General features: G+C 37.4%; 1 protein-coding gene across 4 annotated transcripts in view; it reads left to right on the top strand.

The window, feature by feature from the left end:
• Nucleotides 1-23,738, top strand: part of slc1a2b (solute carrier family 1 member 2b) — a 73,600-nt gene that overhangs the window by 45,815 nt on the left and 4,047 nt on the right. For 3 of the 4 annotated variants that reach the window (XM_062035802.1, XM_062035801.1, XM_062035803.1), the window contains exons 3-10: nucleotides 5,206-5,358; nucleotides 8,743-8,993; nucleotides 11,487-11,634; nucleotides 11,737-11,863; nucleotides 13,819-14,052; nucleotides 14,131-14,325; nucleotides 19,458-19,592; nucleotides 21,476-21,722. In XM_062035802.1, coding sequence (XP_061891786.1) covers nucleotides 5,206-5,358; nucleotides 8,743-8,993; nucleotides 11,487-11,634; nucleotides 11,737-11,863; nucleotides 13,819-14,052; nucleotides 14,131-14,325; nucleotides 19,458-19,592; nucleotides 21,476-21,722 — 1,490 coding nt within the window. The remainder of the gene's footprint in view (nucleotides 1-5,205; nucleotides 5,359-8,742; nucleotides 8,994-11,486; nucleotides 11,635-11,736; nucleotides 11,864-13,818; nucleotides 14,053-14,130; nucleotides 14,326-19,457; nucleotides 19,593-21,475; nucleotides 21,723-23,738) is intronic. The other variant, XM_062035804.1, reaches the window with a different exon arrangement.

Consider the following 23,738-nt stretch of genomic DNA (forward strand, 5'->3'; position numbering starts at 1 on the left):
GAAGAAGAAGCGTGCAGATATTACGTTTCATTTCATTTGTGTGTTTCTGTAAAGACCACAACATGTCTCCTACCAAGAGACACACGTACAAGGTTCCACTGACTTTTGATATTCCTGTGAACCGCACTGTGGATACATTGGGAACACGTACGGTGAATATCCGTTAGCTTGCCATGCTAACGGCCAGAAACTTCCACCCACGGTGATATTCAAAAGGAAGACCTTGCCAAAAGAGAACTTTCCAGCCGGCGTCATCATAAAAGCTAACTCGAAGGGATGGATGGATGAAGAAAAGATGAGCGAAGGGACCGGGGTGACTTTTTTCACGCAGCTCCGTTCCTGTTGATCTACGACTGCATGCGCGTCCACATCACAGATGGTGTCAAAAAACAAGTGAAGCACACCGAAGAAGAAGAATTCGAGGGATTTGTGGATGAGTAATAACTTCAGAAAGTGAGCTTTAAATGTTTATATTGTGTGTTGTGTGACACTAACGTATGAGCAACGTTGAGTTATTGATGTTGCTATTGCTCTGCACTATTTTGAGTGTTACTATTTTTGTGATTGCACATTTGCACGTTACATTTTGGGAGTGAACAGAGTTGTTAGAACGCTGGTTTGTAATATATTATTAAAGTTTGACTGACCTATCTGACTGTTTTTTTGGCATTCCCTTTAGCGTAGCGTAGGTGCGGCTAATAACACGGGGCAGCTAATAGGTAAACAAAGTTTTGAAATATGCCATTCATTGAAGGTGCGGCTTACAACACGGGGCGGCTTATGGTGCGGAAAATACGGTATATCTGTCAGTACACTCGCCATGAAAGCGTGAAAACTTTAGTTATTAGAGTTTCCATCTTTTGACACTTCTTCCACTCCCATCCTTGAACGCTACACCGCTACAACAAAGATGTCGGGGAGAAGATGCTGCCGAAGGTGAGCCACGTAAATAAGACCGCCCACAAAACGGCGCATCCTGAAGCGACTGTCAGAAAGCGGCTTGAAGATGATCTGTAAAACATAATCTATGCAGCATTTTGACCAAAGAACCACCATTACATGTTATGTAGACCACAAGGAAGTGTTCTCAATTTAGAAAAAAAAATAATAATATGACTCCTTTAGTGCGCCTTATAATCCGGTGCACTTAATATATGAAAACAGATCAAAAATAGACCATTCATCGGCAGTGCGCCTTAAAATCGGGTGTGCCCTATGGTCCAGAAAATATTTTATTCAATGTTGTCATATTTTTAAACTAGAATCGAAAAATATAATTATTCATGCTAAAATTAAGATTAGTGAATGACTAAAAATAGGTAACTCGATCTTAAAACTAGGGACATTTCTAGATAACAATTTAAAATCATGGCGAGTGGTAAATAATTTGCAGTTTATAATATTAGGCACCAATATGTCTGTTTTCTTGCTTTTCACCCAAAGTTGGACTTACCATTAGGCAAATCGACAATTTCCTGGGGCCCCAAAGCATCTCCTAAAAGATTTATTAATTAAATAATAGGTTTTTTTGTTTTTTTTTGGTTTAATTTGTGCTTTTCAAAATACATTAAAATATTTAAAGGGGACCTATGATGACTTTTAAACCACTTCCTTTTGGTATAGATAATACTAAACATGCCGGATATGCTTGGGTGTAAATCGATTCTGGAGGCGTTCCCAGATTGTAACAAAGAAAAGACAAAATTCATCACAGGTCCCCTTTAGTCAACCATGACAGGTTTTTAACATCTCCACTGTCACTATTCCATGCTAATTGCACAAGTGCAGACTTGATTCCTGAAGACAGACCAAAACAAACCTGTTGGCAAAATATGAAGCTTTTTTATAAAGATGAAGCAAAGTTACCCAATACAAGTGAAAAACAGGAGAATGTGAGAAGAACGCAAACAGTTTTTATTAAAACCACCCAATGTGTCAACCTTTTTGTCAGTGACAGAATATACAGTACATCCCGAAATGATTCACAGCGCTTGACTTTTTCCACATTTTGTTATGTTACAGCCTTATTCCAAAATTGAATGAATTCATTTTTGTCCTCAAAATTCCACACACAATACCCGTTAAAGACAATGTGGAAATGTTTTTGTAATTTTGCTAATGTATTAAAAAAAAAAAAAAAAAAATCACATGTATTCACAGCCTTTGCTCAATACTTTGTTGATGCACCTTTGCCAGCAATTACAGCCTCAATTCTTTTTGAGTATGATGCCACAAGCTTGGCACACCCATCTTTGGGCAGTTTCGCCAATTCCTCTTTGCAGCACCTCTCAAGCTCTATCGGGTTGAAAGGGAAGCATGGGTTTTCCTCCAGGATGTCTCTGTGCATTGCTGCAATCATCTTTCCCTCTATCCTAACTTGTCTCTCAGTTCCTGCCGCTGAAAAACATCCCCACAGCATGATGCTGCCAACATCATGCTTCACGGTTGGGATGGTCTTGGTCTGGTGATAAGCAATGCCTGGTTTCCTCCAAACATGACGCCTGGCATTCACGCCAAAGATTTCAATCTTTATCTCATCAGACCAGATCGGAAAGTTTTTCTTTGTCCACAGAGAAATGCTATAGCTATAACAGAGTGACCATCGGCTTCTTGATCACCTCCCTGACTAGACAAAGATGAATGCAGCAATGTACAGAGACATCCTGGTTCCCGTTCAATCTGATGGAGCGTGAAAGGAGCTGCAAAGAAGAATGGGCAAAGAAGAATGGGAAAAACTGACAAAAGATAGGTGTGCTTAAGGCTGTAATTGCTGCCAAATGTGCATCAACAACGTACTGAGCAAAGGCTGTGAATACTTATGCACGTGTGTATTTTAAAAAAAAATATAGCAAAAAAAATTACATAAAAAAAGAAAAATTCATATTTTCATTTTAGGGTATTGTCTGTAAAATTTTGAGGGAAAAAATGAATATATTCAATTTTGGAATAAGAATGTAACATGTGAAGCGATGTATATACTTTCCGGATGCATATAATTTACCCAGCAACTCCTGTCAGTGCATGATGAAAAAGGAGAATAATGCTTTTTCATCACAAATATGTGAGTGTTGAATCGCTCCAAATGCTAAACTATTGTAACCGTGTGTCTGCTCAGATGTAGTGTAAGCTCGACAGGTAAAGAAACTCAGGAAGTCAACAGTCTTGTTTCGTTCACACAAACGTCAAGAGCTCTCTTTTTCCCACCAGTCACAGACTTTTGGCCTTCACAATAATAGCGCTATTCGTCACATCCTGTCCAACCGCGCTGACAAAATAATGATCTTTGAAAAAAGGCTAAGATTTTATTGAATGTTGATGAATGTTCCTAACTTGGTATCAATTACAGAAAAAGCATTGGAATCACTGATATGTACTGCCCAGCTCCACAAGTTTTAATGTGTAAATAAAAATGTTGTTTTTCTTATGTGGAGGGCCCCACTGACTAGGTTTGACTAAATAACTAAATGCACCCCTGCTTTCATTTTCAGGGTTCGTACACCTTTTCCATGGCCAAATTCAAGCACTTTTTAAGGACTTTCAAGATCAATTTTCCAGTTTTTCCAGTACCCTTCAAAAGGCAAAAACCAGTGTGAATCAATACATAGCCTTATTGTTTGAGGTCACCAAATGCTGTCTGTAGGAAAAATACGGAAAATCTGCTAAAACCTAAGTCTAACATTGAACCAGCAGTTATCATTAACTGAATGGGGCATAGAAAATGAAGCAGTGTTTCTGTAAACTATTCAATGTCATTGGTGCTTGCAAACGTGTCTCCATTTGTGTTGTTTTTCAAATTTCTTGTTCTTTTTCTTACTTACGCACTCAATGACATCGAACAGCATGGATTGATTCACACCGTATTTGTGCTTGTAAACTGCATAATGTGATATATAAATACATGCACCCTCAAAATGTCAATTTCACTCATTTATTAACAAAACTGTTCCACATTAATATAAGGATAATAAATTAAAGGACAATATTTTGTTTGTTTCTCAACACCTCAGTCACCTGTCATTAAGCATACCTAGCCTTATAACTGTGGCTATGATAACAAATTAACAAAAAGACAAAAGTTAACTTTTTTTGCTTTCACTGAGGTAGCCTGACAAGTTAAGTAGACAACGAAAATAATAGAGCAAGAAATGCATACAACCATGTTGTGTAAAAACTACAAAATCATTCATATTAACTCAGCTCTAAGTTTTGAAAAAGGTTACAAATTATACATTACATGACCTTCACAGTACAAACAAGTACAATAATGTAACCATTTTAATGCAATTAACCAAAACAACAAAATGTAACTTGTTTGCTTTAACTGAGACAACCAAAATAATGGAGCAAAAAATACATGGAACCATGTTGGATTTCCTTTTTGCATACTTTGCAGCAGGCTACGCGTGGATTTGGTCCACGTTTTATCCAAAGTTTGTATTCGTCATTTTCCATCCAATGTTCATTAAAACGACAACCTCCCGGCATGATGGACCGATGCACCACCGTCCTCTTGGGGGCGACACGGAGCCGTATATACGGCTCTGGCATGACAACAACCTAATGTAAGGGCTCGTGCAAAGCCAACAGATCAAGCGTGCAGCTTTCATTTTTAAGCAAACTTATTTTATTTGTTCCCATTTTATAATTAGCCTATTAAGTCCGACTGCCGAGAAATATGATGAACATTTCCAAGCATTCACAAACACTTCACCCAAAAATTCAAGCATTTTTCAAAACTTGAAAACACAACGTAAAAATCCAAGCATTTTCAAGGTTTTTAAGCACCCATACAAACCCTGCATTTTATACCCTCAAAAAACAACTGCTTTTAAATTCCACGTCCACACTGAAAACAATGTGTTGTTATAACACCCCAGCTATGGTTACCTTGTGTCCTATTATAAGCGCCAGTCAGTCAAAAACATTGTCCATCCCCCTCAGCGCTGCAAAAAACACAAAAATGTCACTGGTTTAACTGCCGCCTGTCAACGCATTTCTTTGAGCCTCTATTGTGTGCACGTCAGTCCTTGTCACTTCTGGTGTGACTTCATACTGTAGCAACACTTTTTGAAATAAAACATTTGAGAATTACTTGAGTTCTAATTGAATGGTAACTCAATTATAACTTACAATAAACACATTTGTTTTTTTCTTGTAGTTTTTTTGAAGCCGTTCACTTCTACTCTCTTTGTATCCTGACTTCAGGTGTGATCTTGGGAGCGGTGGCAGGGATGTTGCTTCGTGTTGCCTCCCCAATTCACCCGGACATTGTCATGGTGATCGCCTTTCCTGGAGATATCCTCATGAGGATGTTGAAGATGTTGATTCTGCCTCTTATCATCTCCAGTTTAATCACAGGTACTTTTATATATTGTTATTTGATATTCCCGTTACTACACTACTCGAACGCAATGCATGCAAACTCACAGGAAACGTACAGTAATTAGGTACATCTAGACATGGTGCGCAGGAAAGTGTTGCCTTTTCAGGTGTTATTTTTATAAAGGAGCCTTATGGGAAATCCTGCTTCTTTGTCATTATTATTAGTAATAATGTACGTGCATCCATTGGTTTTGGTGCAAAATGTGTCCATGATGACTATATAAACCCGGGGTGTCAAACTCATTTTAGATGGGGGGCCACATGGAGAAAAATCTACTCCCAAGGGGGCCAGACTGGTAAAATCGCGGCACGATAACTTAAAAATAAAGACAGCTTCAGATTGTTTTCTTTGATTAAAAATAGAACAAGCACATTTTGAAAATGTACAAATCATAATGTTGTTGGGTTTTTTTTTTACACTTACATGTTGCGGTTAATAATTTATTTGTCAGTATTTATATTTTCTGAATAAATGATGTGATAATGTTCAACTCATTGGTGTTAATTTTCACTCAAGATAAAAAAAAAAATGGTAACACTTTAGTATGGAGAACATATATTCACCATTAATTTGTTGCTTATTAACATGTAAATTGGTAACATATTGGCTTTTAATTAGTCATTATTAAGTACTTATTAATGCCTTATTCTGCATGGCCTTAATATACAACAAGTAAGCCATTAATTAAGAGACTTCCCTCAATAATCTCAGAATTATTGCTTATTAATACTAATTAAGGAAGTTGTTGTATATGATTCTCCCTTTGATACCACATAATGAATATGGCCTGTTCTTACATAACAAAACACAAAACTACAATAACCCTAACCCTAACCCTTAAGTCTTTGTTACTTAGAATATGTTCCCCTAGTGTCCAAATAACTCAAAATGATGTCTGTGTTACTTAGAATATGTTCCCCATACTAAAGTGTTACCAAAAAATTATATCAAAATCAACTTACGGTATGTTGTTTATGTAGTTTGCTCATTTTCCTCAACTGATGTACTAACATCATGTGGTTTATTTTGTACATATGTAGCATCATCTACAAAGATACAAAGAATTGCTATTGCGACATCCAGTGGACACATTTAGAACAGCTGTTTCTTTCATTCCAAATTTCATATTCATTTTTATTCTTGGCGGGATAAAACCTGTTGGCGGGCCTGATCCGGCCCTCGGGCCTTACATTTGACACCCTTGATATATACTGTCAAGTGTTGGACTGTTGTGTCAGCTGTCATATCCTCCTGAGAACCAGTGTCCTCTGCAGTGGACATTATTTTTGTCAAAGTTACACATTTTGGAAAAAAACGTAGCCTTGTTAGCAAAACACAGTTGCCCCCTGCAGAGCACGCTGGTTCTCAGGAGGATAAACTCTGTACCTGTAGATAGTGATGGATGATGAAGCCGCAGTGAGTGTGTGACACACTCACTAGCTGTATTGACACTGCGCTGATACTGTGCTGGTGTTTCATAATGGTCATATGCCGCCTGATGGATTCAAACAGTCCCTACATTTAAATGTTTTTGTATTTATTTATTTGAATTAGGACAATGCATATTCATCAACATAGAGCAACAATGTAAATATGCCGGAGTTAGCACAATAGCACATTTTCATCCGTTGTCCCAAGGCAGGTTAATACAGTAAATATTCAGCAGGTCATGATACAAAAGAATACATAAATCACAAAACATTACACATTAAAAGCATACCATAAGCACAGACCATGAACAAAAATAATAATAAAATAAAATAAAACAAACAAAACAAAACATTTTAACTATATATATTTTTAAACAAATAATGATGCACAGGAAGGAATATGTAATAGTAAACAAGAAAAATATTTACTTTATTTGGCGCTATAAGATTAATATGATCACACACTTTGTGGTTTTCTTTTTTCTTACGTTCCATTTATTGAATTTTATTATTTCAGTTTTTTTTCTTGGTTCCATTTAAATCGCTGGTAGTGACAAAAACAATGGAATGTGGCTCGCCACTCCTCCGACTTCATTTAGTTAAAGCTGTCGCTGGTGAGCGAAACCAAAACGGGAACCAAAAAAGCGGGAGCACATCACCCCGATTCTCACTTCTCTGCCTTGGCTTCCTGTTCGTTTTAGAATTGATTTTAACATTTTTCGGCATTTTTTTAAAGCTTTGAATGGACCAAAGTACATCACGGGCCTCATCCAAATTTATGATCTAACTCGCTCTAAACTTTGGAATGTTCTGCCCACTCATGTCAGAATGGCTCCCATTGTAAAATGTTTTAAGTCTCGTCTTAAAATCCACTTTTATTCTCTGGCTTTTAAATATTTTGGTCCTATGTATCTTTTATTGTTTTATTCTATTATATTGATATGTTTTTATTGTTTTATTCTATTTTATTGATGTCTTTTATTATTCTATTCTATTTTTTTTAAATTATTTTTATTTTTTATACTTGTTTCCTTTTAAATAATAATAATAATAATAATAATAATAATAATAGTAATAATAATAATAATAGATTGTATTTGTAAAAATCACTTTACATTGAGTAAACAACCTCAAAGTGCTACAGTGTATTAAAAAAAATAAAAATAAAAAGATAATCAAAATAAATTTAAAAAAAAACTAGAACAGCCTAATAGCTAGAACTATTATCCATATATCTAAAAACAGGCTTTTTGTTTTCTTTTTTTTTAAAGGATTTTTAAGCCTTTTTTAAAAGCATCCACAGTCTGTGGTGCCCTCAGATAATACTTTTTATTGTTTCTTTTTTATGTGCGGCACTCTGCAGACAGTTTTGTTGTTAATAGTGCTATAGAAATAAAGGGGAGTGGATCGGATTAGATTGGATTGGAAATAAGTACTTGCTGATAAACACAGTTTGGTACTTCGCAGTCAAACGACACATCAGCTGTATCGGTCACATGTGTTTCCTTAAAGTGACACACACATCCAGGCTTCGAAGGGCAGACTTTCACTCCTTGTATTTCATAATGCATTGGTGCTTCAGTATCCTTGCACCCATCACAACCTGTAGACTTATCTCATTTCTTATGTTGTCTGTCATTTCTGCTTTAACCACAAATTATATTTAGGCATGTGCTAATTCCACTATATTTACATTAAAGTGCAATGAAACAGTATGTTAATTAATGGGCACTGTCCTAATTCTTTTAATATTTTTTATATATATATATATTGACGCCGTTATAGTTATAATGGTTTGGAAATGCCATAAGGTACTGTAATTCTAATGTTTTATTTTTAATTGTGTAATTTTAAGATATGTAATTTAGCTAACATTCACATTTTAGCCATGATCAGCGAGGAATACACTCTATTGTCCCCTGGCTACAGGTCTAGCAGGTTTGGATGCAAAATCCAGTGGGCGTCTGGGCACCAGGGCGATGGTCTACTACATGTCCACCACTATCATTGCCGCCGTCTTGGGAGTCATCCTGGTGTTAGTCATCCACCCTGGCAATCCCAAACTGAAGGAGAACCTGGGAGAGGGCGAGAAAAACGACGACGTGTCCAGCTTGGATGCCTTCTTTGATTTGATCAGGAACCTGTTCCCAGAGAATCTGGTGCAGGCTTGCTTTCAACAGGTAGGACGACAGTACGGTGGAACACAAATTTGAGGCACAAGTGTGTATTATGAGCGAAATAAAGCACACAATACGTTAAACATGTATTTAAGATAAATCTGGAACAATGTAAATGCAAAAATACCAGGGAAACTACAGTATAGTATTCTTGTAGTATCTCTTTTTTGACTTTTTTTGTCCTAAATAGCACAAACAGAAATGATACGTTGTAATGCATATTCACAACTGATATGAATTCAAGCAAGATGTAGATTAGAATTGCTACAATTATTTTTGTATTTTTCATATTGTGATTTATTGGACACCATCAGAACGGTCCCAAAATTTACATATTTGCAGGATGTCTGAATAACATAAAATGTCATAACAAGCAGTCCAATAGTCTAAAATGAAAATTGTTTTGCCAAAAACAGCACTATAAAACTGGGGATCGGTACCAAAATTGGTACTTTTACAAGAACAGACCAAATTCTGTCGGTACTACCTGGTATACATAAATTCAAAAGGTGCCATGCTTCGATACTTTTGTTGCATGTGACTACATCACGTCCGGTTGAAGCTTAAACATTTGGCACCTGATTTACTAAAGGGTTGCTTATACTAAATCGTAATTAAAACATCGATTGCGTCTGATAAGTGAGCAGAATAAGGCGCGCAATCGAACTTTGCTTCTCTGTCTTCATTAATATGCAAAATGTATGCTGATCATCAAAACGCTCCCAACAATACTGGGAGGGGAAAATGCAATTATTTTTATTGTGATTTATCAACACTCATCACTGTTTTGCGAGCACTATTTAGCATTTTATTTAGCACGTGTCAGAAGGACGTGCAAACTCACAGTTCCACACACGGCTGCAGGATCGGTCCTACATGTGTGTGTCAACTTTTTGCACGGTCAGAAATAAAAATATTAGACGTATCGTCCATTCAGCAATTTCCTTTTATAATTGTATAGCTGTTGCATTACTTATGGAGCTAATTGCAATTAATTTAATTTATGTGTTTTGGTGTCTAGTGGCATTTTTTGTTTTTAAAGCCATTTGTTTTGGTTTTTTTAGGAAATATATTACTATAAAATATCTCCTACATGAAAATAAGTATTTCATTGTGCATTTTCTTGCGTTTGAGTCATTCCAGACAAACCAATGCGATCCACAGCATTGTGCACAGAATTAAGTGTTAGTTTGCATATGTTTCTGTTGTCTCGATTGCGATTCATTAAAGGTGTTACAGATTGTGCTGGTTCAACACATCGCACACATGTAGGAGCATTAAAAACATGAATGTGCAGAAAGTAATCAAGTGTGTTTGTGGTAAAAGCCTGTATGCATGCAAAATCCTCATTTAAATAAGGCAGTCTGCACCACTTTTCAATTGCACACGCAGTCTTAGTAGATCTCACGCAACACACCCACTCATACTACACGCTAATTTAATTTTTTTTCCACATGCTGTTTAGCACATGGTATTTGGATTTTAATGAATCAGCCCCTTGGTGTGCAAACAAGCACTCAGGCAGCACTCAGATCGGACTCTCAGTTTCCCATGCCAACAAAGCAAGTATGATTGATAGAAAACACTCGAGCGTAAAGTAAGGCTCCACTTTGCAAAATGCGCTCGCTCAATGCTAATTTACTTTAGATTTGCTATGTACATGCTATTTATTAGCATTGGCAATTTCAACACCTGCAAGTTAGGTAATGAATACTACCACTAAGATGCACGTTACAATCAAACAACAGGTGTGTAATAAGTAAAAGACTTACTGTTTTTAAAATAATTACTGTTTTCTAAGACACAACAAAAGACTAGGCAAGGCAAGTTTGTTATTGAGCACAATACGTACACAAATCAATTCAAAGTGCTTTAGGAAAAATTACAAGAAGGCCAGAATAAGAAAAAATGGCAAAGACTACTCCCTGACTAGGCAACATATACTACTGCTACGTCTTGGATAGAATATGATACTTGCAAATGAGACGTAGAAGTGTAAGAAATCAAGATATGACTAATTTACAGCACAGTTATCATTATCAGCTCACTGTTAAATGTTTTATTAAAACAAATGTATAATGTATTTTTAAACAAATCAACAATTATTAACACATAAACATACACAGAAAAATCCTAAGTTGCTACCGTTTAGTTCCGGTATCGATTCCCAGGTACCAGGAATTTTTACCATATTATTTAAAAAATATGATAATTTGAGAATACATATCAGTAGGCATTGTAGCATGAGAAGAACATAACTTCTACGGAATCCAGATCTGACATCCAAAATCATTTGGGGCGCGGCTGGGTTCCAGGTTCGATTCTCACTTCTGCCATCCGAGTCACCGTCGTTCTGTCCTTGGGCAAGACACTTTACCCACCTGCTCCCAGTGCCAATATGGGTTTCACTATGTAAAGCACTAGCTAGAAGATAAGTGCTTAATAAATATAATTCACTTCACTTCACTTCACTTCACTATTGACTTCTCCTCTTAGATCCAAACGGTGACAAAGAAGGTGGAAGTGGTTGTTGAGGAGAATGTCAACGCCACCTCCATGGAGGGCTTGTTGGCAAATATTACCAAGGAGCCTCAGTTCGTCGTCAAAAAGTCCCTGCAGTTCAAGAGTGGCATGAATGTTCTGGGTTTGTATTCAGTTTTGAAAAGGTGCTGACAGTAAGAGTTAGGATTTAGGACTTAAATTGTCAAGTCTGACAGTTTTGTGATTTTTTTGTTCCCTCTTGCAGGTTTGATTGGTTTCTTTATTGCTTTTGGCATCTGTATGGGCAAGATGGGCGAAAGGGCCAGACTGATGATTGAGTTTTTCAACATCCTCAATGAGATCGTGATGAAACTTGTCATCCTGATCATGTGGTTAGTATCACAAAATACTACTTGTGCTGTGTGTTGTTGGCTGCCGGGGTTTGGTAGTATACATCGTGGCTACACCAACTAATGGCGGGGATGCTTGGAACTCACATTTTTGCTTACAACCTAAAGCAGATCTGGGCAAAATACGGCCCGCGGGCCACATGAGGCCCGTTAAGATTTTCAATACAGCTAGCCGGACATTCTACATCATTTATTTAAACCTTTAACATCAAAAACTGTCGCCGCCATTATGATGTGCAGTGATGTTTTTAAATTACCTTAAGTCTTGAACTATAGAAAGTATTTCAGTGGTCGAAATCTGCGCTTTTGAGTGTTATACGAGTTATTATTGTAATCTACGTCACAGCAGCTCAGACGAGGAACAAACCAGAATGGGTGGGGCTTGTTTTCAGAGCAGCCAGCCTGAAACACGTGTGTCAGAAACAGATGCAAAAGGGGATTTTTACGTGATACTATCCTATTGTAGGTGATTATTAAAATTTGCATTCAAATGTTGCTCTTTTTTAAATTTTTGTTGTGTTTTGCTTGGTTGTAAAAGATACACAATAATAAAGGAGCTGGTAAAAGAGGAGCGACGTTCATATGTTGCTAATATTCAGTGATTTATTGTTCATAGTAGGGGTGTGGGAAAAAAATAGATTCGATTTCGAATCACGATTCTCACATTGTGCGATTCAGAATCGATTCTCGATTTATTTCTTATTTTTATTATTTATTAAAAATTTTATTTTTTAAAATGTTTTAATTTTTTAATTAATCAATCTAACAAAACAATACACAGCAATACCATAACAATGCAATTCCAAAGCCAAACCCGACCCAGCAACACTCAGAACTGCAATAAACAGAGCAATTGAGAGGAGACACAAACACGACACAGAACAAACCAAAAGTGGTGAAACAAAAATGAATATTATCAACAACAGTATCAATATTAGTTACAATTTCAACATAGCAGTGATTAAAAATCCCTCATTGACATTATCATTAGACATTTAGTTTATGAGATGTGATGCAAGTGTAAGCCACTGTGACACTATTGTTCATTTTTTGTAATTTTTTTTTAAATTAATGTTTGTAATGATAATATCAATGAGGGATTTTCAATCACTGCTATGTTGAAATTGTTACTAATATTGATACTGTTGTTGATAATATTCATTTTTGTCTCACTACTTTTGTTCAATTGCTCTCAATTGCTCTGTTTATTGCTATTCTGAATGTTGCTGGGTCGGGTTTGGTTTTGAAATTGTATTGCATTATTATGGTATTGTTGTGTATTGTTTTCATTAAAAAATAAATTAAATTAAAAAAAAAATTTAAAAAATCGTTTTTGAATCGAGAATCGTGTTGAGTTGAAAAAAAAAATTGATTTTGAATCGAATCGTGACCCCAAGAATCGATTTTGAATCGAATCGTGGGACACCCAAAGATTCACAGCCCTAGTTCATAGGTAATATTGTAAATCTCACTGTCTTTATTTTAATGTACATTTTGAGTGTCTCATTCAGTAAAAAACTGTAAAATTCCATTTTTAGGTGGTCTGTCATAACGTTTTCAGAAATCGGACATTGTGACTTTTGGTATTAGTGTTCCTGAAAAAAAGGGACCCAAACACACATACTGTACAGCAGATTTTTACAGCTAAATGTGTACATATAATTTATACACACTTACACATTGGCCCCCCAGACACATTTTTTCTCTCAACGTGGCCCCCGAGTCAAAATTGTTGCCTAGCTCTGACCTGAGAGACAGCTCTTATCTCAAACACTCTTAAGTTGGGACACTTTTAAGTTGAGGTACTACTATACATAAAATGCAAAAATAGAATAAATACATATAATAAATAAAAATTAACAATAAATAAAAATGGTGCTAACATATACATTAAGATGATCATTCAATCAGCATCTAAGCCCTGTTGTTTTCCCCAGGTATTCCCCCTTTGGTATTGCCTGCCTGATCTGTGGTAAGATCATCTCCATCAAAGACTTGGAGGTGGTGGGCAGACAACTGGGCATGTACATGGTCACTGTGATCGTTGGCCTCCTCATCCATGGAGTTATCTTCCTGCCCAGCATCTATTTCGCCATTGTCAGGAAGAATCCTTTCAAATTCTTCTTGGGTATCTTCCAGGCCTGGATCACTGCCCTGGGAACTGCCTCCAGGTCAGCATTATCGAGCATAAATAGCTGGATCCATTGAATTATTTTAATATTCAACAAATACTGTTTTTTCCTCCCCAGTGCCGGCACACTGCCTGTCACTTTCCGCTGTCTGGAGGAGAATTTGGGAATTGACAAAAGAGTCACTCGTTTCGTTCTTCCGGTCGGTGCCACCATCAACATGGACGGAACTGCTTTGTACGAGGCCGTGGCTGCCATCTTTATTGCCCAGATGAATGGTATCCACCTGGACCCTGGTCAGATTGTCACTGTCAGGTCAGAAAGTACACATTGTGGTATATAAAGTGTGTCTATAGCTCGGTTAGTAGAGTGGCCGTGCCAGCAACTTGAGGGTTCCAGGTTCGATCCCCGCTTCCGCCCTCCTAGTCACTGCCGTTGTGTCCTTGGGCAAGACACTTTACCCACCTGCTACCAGTGCCACCCACACTGGTTTAAATGTAACTTAGATATTGGGTCACTATAGAAAAAGCGCTATATAAATATAATTCACTTCACTTCACTTTCATTGGGTATGGTTACCGATTTCGGTACTTTTATATGTACCAACTGAAGTTCGTTGGTACTACCAGGTACAGATTTACGTAAAATCAAACGGTGCCATATTTCTTACCTTTGTTGCACGTAACTTCACATCTGGTTTCAAACTCAGCACCGGCTCAAGCACTTGGCTAGGAAACAAGCAGTCAAGCACTCAGACTGGCAGACTGCCTCCATGTCATGTTACAATTTCCCACGCCAACAAAGCAAGAAAAAGGCTCAAAAGTACAGTAAGGCTCCACTTTTAAAAGTATGCTCGCTCAATGCTAATTTACATTGAATTTGCCACACCCATGCTACTAATTAGCATTAGCGATTTTACTGGGCAATTTCAACAGCTCCAAATTTGGTTATCAAAACCACACCAAGACGCATGTTACAATCAAACAGCTGGTGTGAAATAAATATAATGTTTACAGTATACACACTTTGTAGGGCGCAGCAGAAGAAAATACTAGCACATTCAACTTGATAGCTAAGACTATTCCCCGGCTAAGGCAACACATCATAGTCTCCACACTACTGCCATCTAAGGTCTGGGAATTGCAACTGCATGCAAAGTCTACTATGTAATACAGGACAGTACTTGCAAATGAGATACAGAAGTGTAAGAAAACAAGATGACAACTGGAAAGCACAGCTCACTGTTAAATCTTCAATAAAAAAAAAAGTGTTTTTGTTTTTTTACGACACATTTGAACACCACAAAAGTATTGAAAATTGGTACCTCATTAGAGTGAGGAAAAGATCGAATTATAGGCCCCAATTTCAAACCAACCTTTTATAATCCCAAATATTGCAAGAAATGCTCATGTAGATGAAGCCAATGTAGTAACACTGTTCATCACGTATTGTGAGTCATGGCTTTGCTGACATTCGAAAGTTTTGTATCCATTATTCTCCGTCCAAAAATTCCTTCAAAAACATTCCTTTCTTTGCATTGGACCTGCATCTGGTCTGAGACCTTCTTGGTAGTAGTGTCATGTTTGTAACCCAATATAAGAACAAATGTTGATGCTGTCTGCTATTTAACATCATCATAGCCATTAGAGACGTAATATTTGTAATATGTTACAATATTACAGCGGACATCAGATACAACGGAGCTAAACTTTCGATTTGAGAGGAGTCACAGATGACTGGTGTGACGTCATAGGTCAACCGGAAAAGCAATGCATTTATCTGCACTAAAAGGAAATAAGCGCCCCCTAGTGTACGAGAGGCACACGACAGGGGTGTCAAACTCATTTTAGCTCAGGGGCCGCATGGAAGAAAATCTGTACGCATGCGGGCCGGACTATTAAAATCATGGCATTAAAACAAAAAAATAAAGACAACTTCAGACTGTTTTCTTTGTCTTACTTTGGTCAAAAATAGAAAAAACACATTCTGAAAATATTACAATAAAAATATAGAAAAAAATACCGGCAGCGGTAAAGCTTAAATCCATGAAGGAAAGAAGAAAGTGAATGAATGTTTTGTAACTGAATACATTTACATATGCGTAAAAATGTGTTTTCTTTTGTATTTTTTTTTTTTTAATGAATTAAGTAACGTTTATGACAACCTTTTTCCAAAACACAATATAAAATGTGAGATATAACAGGATAAAGCATACATTTGTCATTTGTTTTCAAGATGGTGACAAAAAAGTGGGACCCCAACAATCTACTGTGGGACCCCATTTTTATGACTTGATGGGGTCCTTGGGAAAATTCCTACACTGATGGAGTATTGGTGCGTGCAAAACAGCAGCAGGCGGCTGTGGCCTGCAGGCCGGTTCTAATACTAATCAAATATCATCCCGGTGGCCATAGATAATTCATTCACGGGGCCTTGATTTTGACACCCCTGCTTTAGAGACAGTGCATGGACACTGGGACTTTACATCTAGGTGTAAAAATACAAAACACCGAACTATTTGAGAAATCAGACTAATTTAGTTCATGGAAATGTAGTTATTAATTCAGTCAAAAGTACAACTGAAAAACTCTTAACCTGAAGTCTTGCATATGCTAAAGGAGAATGCTTAAAGTGCCCAAAATTGCATCTCCCTGTGGCAATAATGTCACTTATAGTGTGCTGCGACAGCACTGCATCATGGAGGGCCAGCTGCAGGGTGTATGCCATACACCCCAAGCATCTGTCATATACCTTTCACCATGTTCCGGACATTGTCTCTCAGGATCAGGTGCACCTTGTCATTTGGAATATGCCACCTTTGGAACATAATAACATTGTAAGTGCTTTAGCTACGGCAGTGTGGGAGACAGAAAACTCCTACGCATGCAGAACCGCTTTGTGAAGGTGGAAATCTGAATCAAACCAATGAGCTGTAAGACTCAACATGGACATAGGACTGACATCTGAGCTCCATAAGAAACTTACAGAGGATGAGACACCATCTTTAAGGAGATCTTTAATGTGAGAGTGCACTGCCTGGTGAAGGACTGGCCAAACTACGTCTGTGAAATAGACGTAGGTGAGAGAGATGTCGGCGAAACACAGTGTTTTCCACCACTGATGGCACACAATGTAAACAAACGCCATTGTGGATCTACACCTAACATCTACAGTAATGATACTAAGTACATGAGCGTGTTTAGTCGATACTACTATGATTACATCGATATTGTTTAGTATCACAAAATCTTTTTTAGTTTTTATTTTTATTTATATTGTTTATAAACTCAGGAAATATGTCCCTGGACAAATAAGGACTTTGAATATGACCAATGTATGATCCTGTAACTACTTGGTATCAGATTAATAACCACAGTTGTGGTATCATCCAAAACTAATGTAAAGTATCAAACAACAGAAAAATAAGTGACTATTACATTTTAACTGAAGTGTAGATAGAACATGTTAAAAAAAAAAAGGAAGCAGATATTAACAGTAAATGAACAAGTAGATTAATAATTAATGTTCTACCACTTGTCCTTAATAATGTTGACAAAATAATACAATGGAAAATGACACAATATGTTACTGCATATGTCAGCAGACTAATTAGGAGCCTTTGTTTGTTTACTTACTACTAAAAGACAAGTTGTCTTGTATGTTCACTATTTTATTTAAGGACAAACTTGCGATAAGAAACATGTGTTTAATGTACCGTAAGATTTGTTGTTAAAATAAAGCCAATGATGCAATTTTTTGTGGTCCCTTTTATTTAGAAAAGTATCGAAATATATCGAAATAATTTTAGTACCGGTACCAAAATATTGGTATCGGGACAACACATGTTTGTTTTGATTTGCCACCGCCACACGTATGTGCAGTGTGGGGAAAAAGGCGAGGGCGATACCGCACTGCTCACAGGCAGCAGGCTGTGAAATATCAGCCACAGTCCAGGGATCGTTTCTTGTGATCGATGGTGAAAGGCATTTTTCACAGGCATCAGCAAATACCAATCGCTGGCCGATCGATCAACACATCCTTAGTTGGTATAATTGTAAACAAACAGTGTTTCCTACAAATATTACAGATCTTCATACTACAGTGTCCACCCTGAGATTGGTAGGTCGTGAGTTCAAACCCCGGCCGAGTCATACCAAAGACTATAAAAATGGGACCCATTACTTCCCTGTTTGGCACTCAGCATCAAGGGTTGGAATTGGGGGTTAAATCACCAAAATGATTCCCGGGCGTGACCACCGCTGCTGCCCACTGCTCCCCTCACCTCCCAGGGGGTGATCAAGGGTAATGGGTCAAATGCAGGGAATAATTTTGCCACACTTAGTGTGTGTGTGTCAATCATTGGCACTTTAATTTTAACTTTAAACTAAGGTCGCCTTTTAAGAGACTTTAGTGTGTGTTCAAATTGACCCAATTTATAAAGTTAAAGTTAAAGTACCACTGATAGTCACACACACACACACACAGTGTGGTGACATTACCTTCTGCATATGTTTTCTAGTCAAACCAGTTAGATTTGGCTGTAATAACTCTCACGGGTATGGTTTGGGAAGGAAACCATAACCGGGGAAAAAATTAAGATCCACAAATATTGAGTTATTTAAAATTAGATATACAGGGATCAAAATCCAAATAAAAAGACTGTATTTGTTATTACAGGGATTATTTTACACAGCATTTATGATAAACAAGGTTTGAACAGAATCGGGTACGGAGCGAGCTGGTTAGCTGTGACATGCGTCAGGCAAACCAAGCAAATCCAACTACAGTATATGAACTATTGACAGATATACACAGAAACAAGCTGGAAGATGAAATTAAACCCCAAACTATAAAATTATACATGACACAAATGGATCGGGAACGGCGTGGCGAAGTTGGTAGAGTGGCTGTGCCAGCAATCGGAGGGGGCTGGTTACTGGGGTTCAATCCCCACCTTCTACCATCGTAGTCACGTCCGTTGTGTCCTTGGGCAAGACACTTCACCCTTGCTCCTGATGGGTGCTGGTTAGCGCCTTGCATGGCAGCTCCCGCCATCAGTGTGTGAATGTGCGAGTGAATGGGTGAATGTGGAAATAGTGTCAAAGCGCTTTGAGTACCTTGAAGGTAGAAAAGCGCTATACAAGTATAACCCATTTATCATTTATTTATTATCGCAGCAACCACATTTCCACTATAACTGTTATTGGATCAACAGATCGAGTCAAGGCTGGATCACCTTTCATGATCACATTCTTGAATGGGCGATCTCATCTCTCGTAGGCGAGAGACACTTATGTATGTGGTCAAGCACCCACTCTGGTGCCTTGCAGCTTTTACACTTCACACAAGGACAGTGCTGAGGATTCACATGTGGTTCAGATCAGCAGATCTAGGGATGCCAATAACCTTTGATCATGAGTTGTACTCATTTTACTTTCTCCATGTAGTCTCACAGCTACACTCGCCAGTGTTGGAGCTGCCAGTATTCCCAGTGCCGGACTGGTGACCATGCTCTTGATCCTGACTGCTGTGGGGCTGCCAACCCAGGACATCAGTCTGCTGGTTGCTGTTGACTGGCTGCTGTGAGTTTCACTTTCAGTTCTGTGAGTGGTGTTTTAGAGAGAGATGGTCAAGTCATGAACGAACAGAGAAAGACTCAGGAATGGGTTGTTTAAAACACAACTTGAAAAGCAAATCTACTGTAAAAAAAAAAAAGGCAGTTAATCCACACCAAGGGTCTAATCTCCTAAAGGTTTGCGTATATTAAAGAAAAGCTTCATCTACTTAGCTTGTGCAGAGAGCATTGCATCTCTTAAATTAGTACACTAGAGAGCAGAACCCATTTAAAGTGTCTGTCTTCCTGTATTTGTAAAAAAAAACATGCTGATTATCAGAACATCCACACTACTGGGAGGAGGAGATGCAATAATAGTCGTTTGGCACTGGCAATGTGATTGATCAAGACTAAATCTGTTCTGCGGCCGCTGATTTGCCTCTATATTTAGCACAGTTACGCCCAAATGGGGGTAAACAAGAGGCAATTGTGCTGCAAAGACAGACGACAGATAAAGAATCCTACATCTGTGTGCGTGTCCACATGCTTAAACTGTCTGTTCAACAATGTCAGTTTATAATTTTATAGCTGCAGCTAGATGATTAAAATCGGATTAAAACACATTACGTTGATGCGTTTTAGTATGTGTCGACGTTTGTTTTTTGTTATATAAGTGATGTATTATTACATAATATATCAGCTACGTAAAATAACTAGTTTACGTGCATTTTCTTGGGTTTGGATCATTTCAGACGCTCCATCACAACACCGGCACCTTCTAGAGCACTAAAATAAATGTTGTTGTCTATATCGCACTTCTATATCACCCAGAAAATGTGGTTCATATTATGTTTGTGTGCTGCATATTCAACAACATAATGAAACAGCACAGTTTGGATTGTTGGAGCTTATGGTGTCTTGAATGTGAAGTGTCTCCATGGTGACAGCCGGTATACACGCAAAGTCCTCATTTAGAGGATGGTCTGCACCACATTTGCTACTTTGTTATCAATTGTAAACACAGTCTCAGTAGATCACCCACAACACGCCCACTAATAGTACATGCAAGCAGTTGCTATTTGGATCTTAGTGGCCCCAGGTAGGATTCATCGTTTTTTTTCTCCACAATTTTATGAAGTCAATATTACAGCATTAACTTCTGTGTGACTAGTCAGTGGTATCAATCATCGAGGTTCGGTGAGGGACCAGAGCGAATTGAGTACCCGATTCTTTTAGGTGTTTGACTCAATAGAATCGAGTTTTCCAATCACTACCTGGGGCTTGTGTTTTTTTGTTTTGTTTTTTGTTTCCTTTTTGTGTATTTTGCTGTTTCTCCTCCAAGATGAAGGTGAGTCCATAACACGCTAAACGGCTGACTGAAAGATTGTGTGAGCGTGTTGTTTGATTTACTGTGAACATTTTCATTGGTCCACCGTGACCCGTTTGGCAATTTCATTGGTCTGATGTGATGGGGAGGAAATTTATTTGCAGCATGTAAAGCTCGTGAACCCGGAAAAATCCATAAATTAGCCACTGCATTGTAATAAGTGCAGGCGTCTGTAAATTACGCTATCATATATGAACAACATTTGCTACTTACATTAATACATAATAGAGTGCTTTGTGACCGTGTTTTAATTTATTTTTTTATATTTATTTGCCAACTTCGATGTATTAAAAAACACATTTGCAGACAATTACTAATTGATATACATTTTTATTTAACTAGCAAGGACACAGACTTATAGAGTTGCTTGACTATGCTTTGATTCTTGTTATACTCATTAATCCCCCCCATTGAGTCCTAACTCTGTCTTAAATATATATTAAACTCTGGAAAGGACATTTCTATTGCTTCCACAGTTAATAAAATAACCGCTTCTTTATATATTCCGAATTATTTCTTTCCAGGGACCGGTTCAGGACCTCTGTGAATGTGGTTGGAGACTCGTACGGTGCAGGCATCGTGTACCACATGTCCAAGGCGGAGCTTGACGAGCTGGACGCGCAGGCGGCTAAATCGGACGACATCGAAATGATGACGAAGACCCAGTCTTATTACGACGACATGAAGAACCACCACGAAAACAATTCCAACCAGTGCGTCTTAACGCCTACCGCAAATGCTAACCCTTCTGTTGTAGTAGATGAATGCAAGGTACAATTAATGCTTACAGATCTAGAGACTAGTATTTAATCACCTTTGCAGTCGCACGCTCGCCCTGCTTGACTCTTTCACACTAACTTGATGGGAATGAGGCATGAGCTCAATGCATGTTTGTCATTCTTCTGGAAAAGCAGCTTTTGTGTTGATATGAAAGGCACACATTCTAATGTACGGAACTTAGGGACACATTTGAGCTTTTTTTCAGCTTCATCTGATGTCTAGAACGCAGGCTTGCAAGATAATCCTCATTACACCGTACACTAGTGCAAATGGGAATTATTCCAATCGATCAAAATTCTACTGTACCTGTCCATTTATGTCCTAATAATTCCTCTAATTCGTCTCAGTTCCTGCAGACATTTTTTCCCTGGGTTCACTCACTCATGTGCTCTGCTAGTCGCCTAATTATAGCTTATTTGAATTATTAACAGATATCCAATGGGTCACCTTTTGCAGTCATTTGAAATCCAAAGATGGAGACAGCTGCAGATAATTAGCGGCTCATCTTTTTCCCAGGACACATAAAGCACATTTCCACACGGGGGATTGGTGTTTTTCACAGAAGCTATTTGTGAAGATTGTGCCGCATATAAACAAATACACGTACATTGTATGCATTTACGGTTCCATGACAATATGCATGCATGTTCCGTGATACATGCGTACACACCATCCATTTTTTAAAGGAAGGAATGTGTTGCTTAGTAACGCTGGCACATGCAATCTGTTCAGTGGTAAGTTACAGCCACCTTTTTAAAGCTCCATTTATCAGCAGGCACATGCATATTAATGCGGCACAAAAGCTTGCTATTTCCTGTTTACTATTGCTTTGGAATGCCTGCACAATAGCTTCAACATAACAATGCATTCATTCAGTAGTTTGTATAATTTTTTTGTGTCATGTTTTGCATGCAAACATGTTGTTTGGTCTTTTTTTTGTTTTGTTGTTAATAGATTTTCAGTTTTTGGTCATTGTAAATGTTTGGTCTGTTCCCAGGTCAATGACTACTCAAACGACTACTATAACATGTTCATCAGTGGTCCTCCTGGGGCTGCAGTATTTCACCATAGTGTTGCTCCTATTACTTTTCCAAAGTACAGTACATTACTGTGTTACATTTTTACTACCTATTAGGGATGGCAATCTTACAACAACTCATGATTCTTGGGGAGACGATTCGATTCAGAATTGATTCTCGATTCAAACCATTCTGGCAATATATTATTTGGTATAAAAATTATAATAAAAACTTTTCAAAAAATGTTACAGGTTAAAAAAAATGCTCCTCTTAGCTGCAGATGGCCCAAAAAAAAAAACTATTTTTAAAAATGGATTCTTAAAACTGTTAGTTTTTTTTGGTTGGTTCTATAAAATTGTCAATCAATTCAGAATTGTTATAAATAAAAATTCAGATTCAAATATAAATAGATTTTTTGAGCACCCCTACTATTTATCATTATTATTAATACATTACAATATATCAAAACCACTGCCCTTAACACATGAATGCAGCGTTTTATGTTATTAATCAGTTTCGAAAGGTTCAACCATAACCGGATTGTACATAACTAAAAGCATTTTCTTTTTCTTAAGAAAAAAGTTAGTCTGGATAAATCATTTAAAAATGAATTAACCTGTTCAAGAAGAAATTATACCATTAACATTTTGTAGAGAATAATTTTGTGCTGTCAAATTAATATTTTTTTAAAAATCAGACTAATCACAATGTTGTATTTGGATTCATCACGATTAATTGCAGTAAATTACTTTTATCCATAATTATAAATTCACCTTAAAAAAAAAAAACAATTATTTTGACACACATGCAAATGAATGTTTTCACCATGTCCGTTGGTAAAAGAGTTTCATTGTTATGCAGTTGTACATTTTGAACATAATTATTTTTGAATACTTACCTGAATGCAAATTTCCTTAAATTTGTAAACATTTTTATTTAAAGTCGTGTCTGGGTTTATTTCAAAGGGGAAATTTGCTGCCAACCTGAT

Source organism: Entelurus aequoreus, linkage group LG24 (assembly GCF_033978785.1).
Source record: "Entelurus aequoreus isolate RoL-2023_Sb linkage group LG24, RoL_Eaeq_v1.1, whole genome shotgun sequence".
Taxonomy (NCBI): Eukaryota; Metazoa; Chordata; class Actinopteri; order Syngnathiformes; family Syngnathidae; genus Entelurus; species Entelurus aequoreus.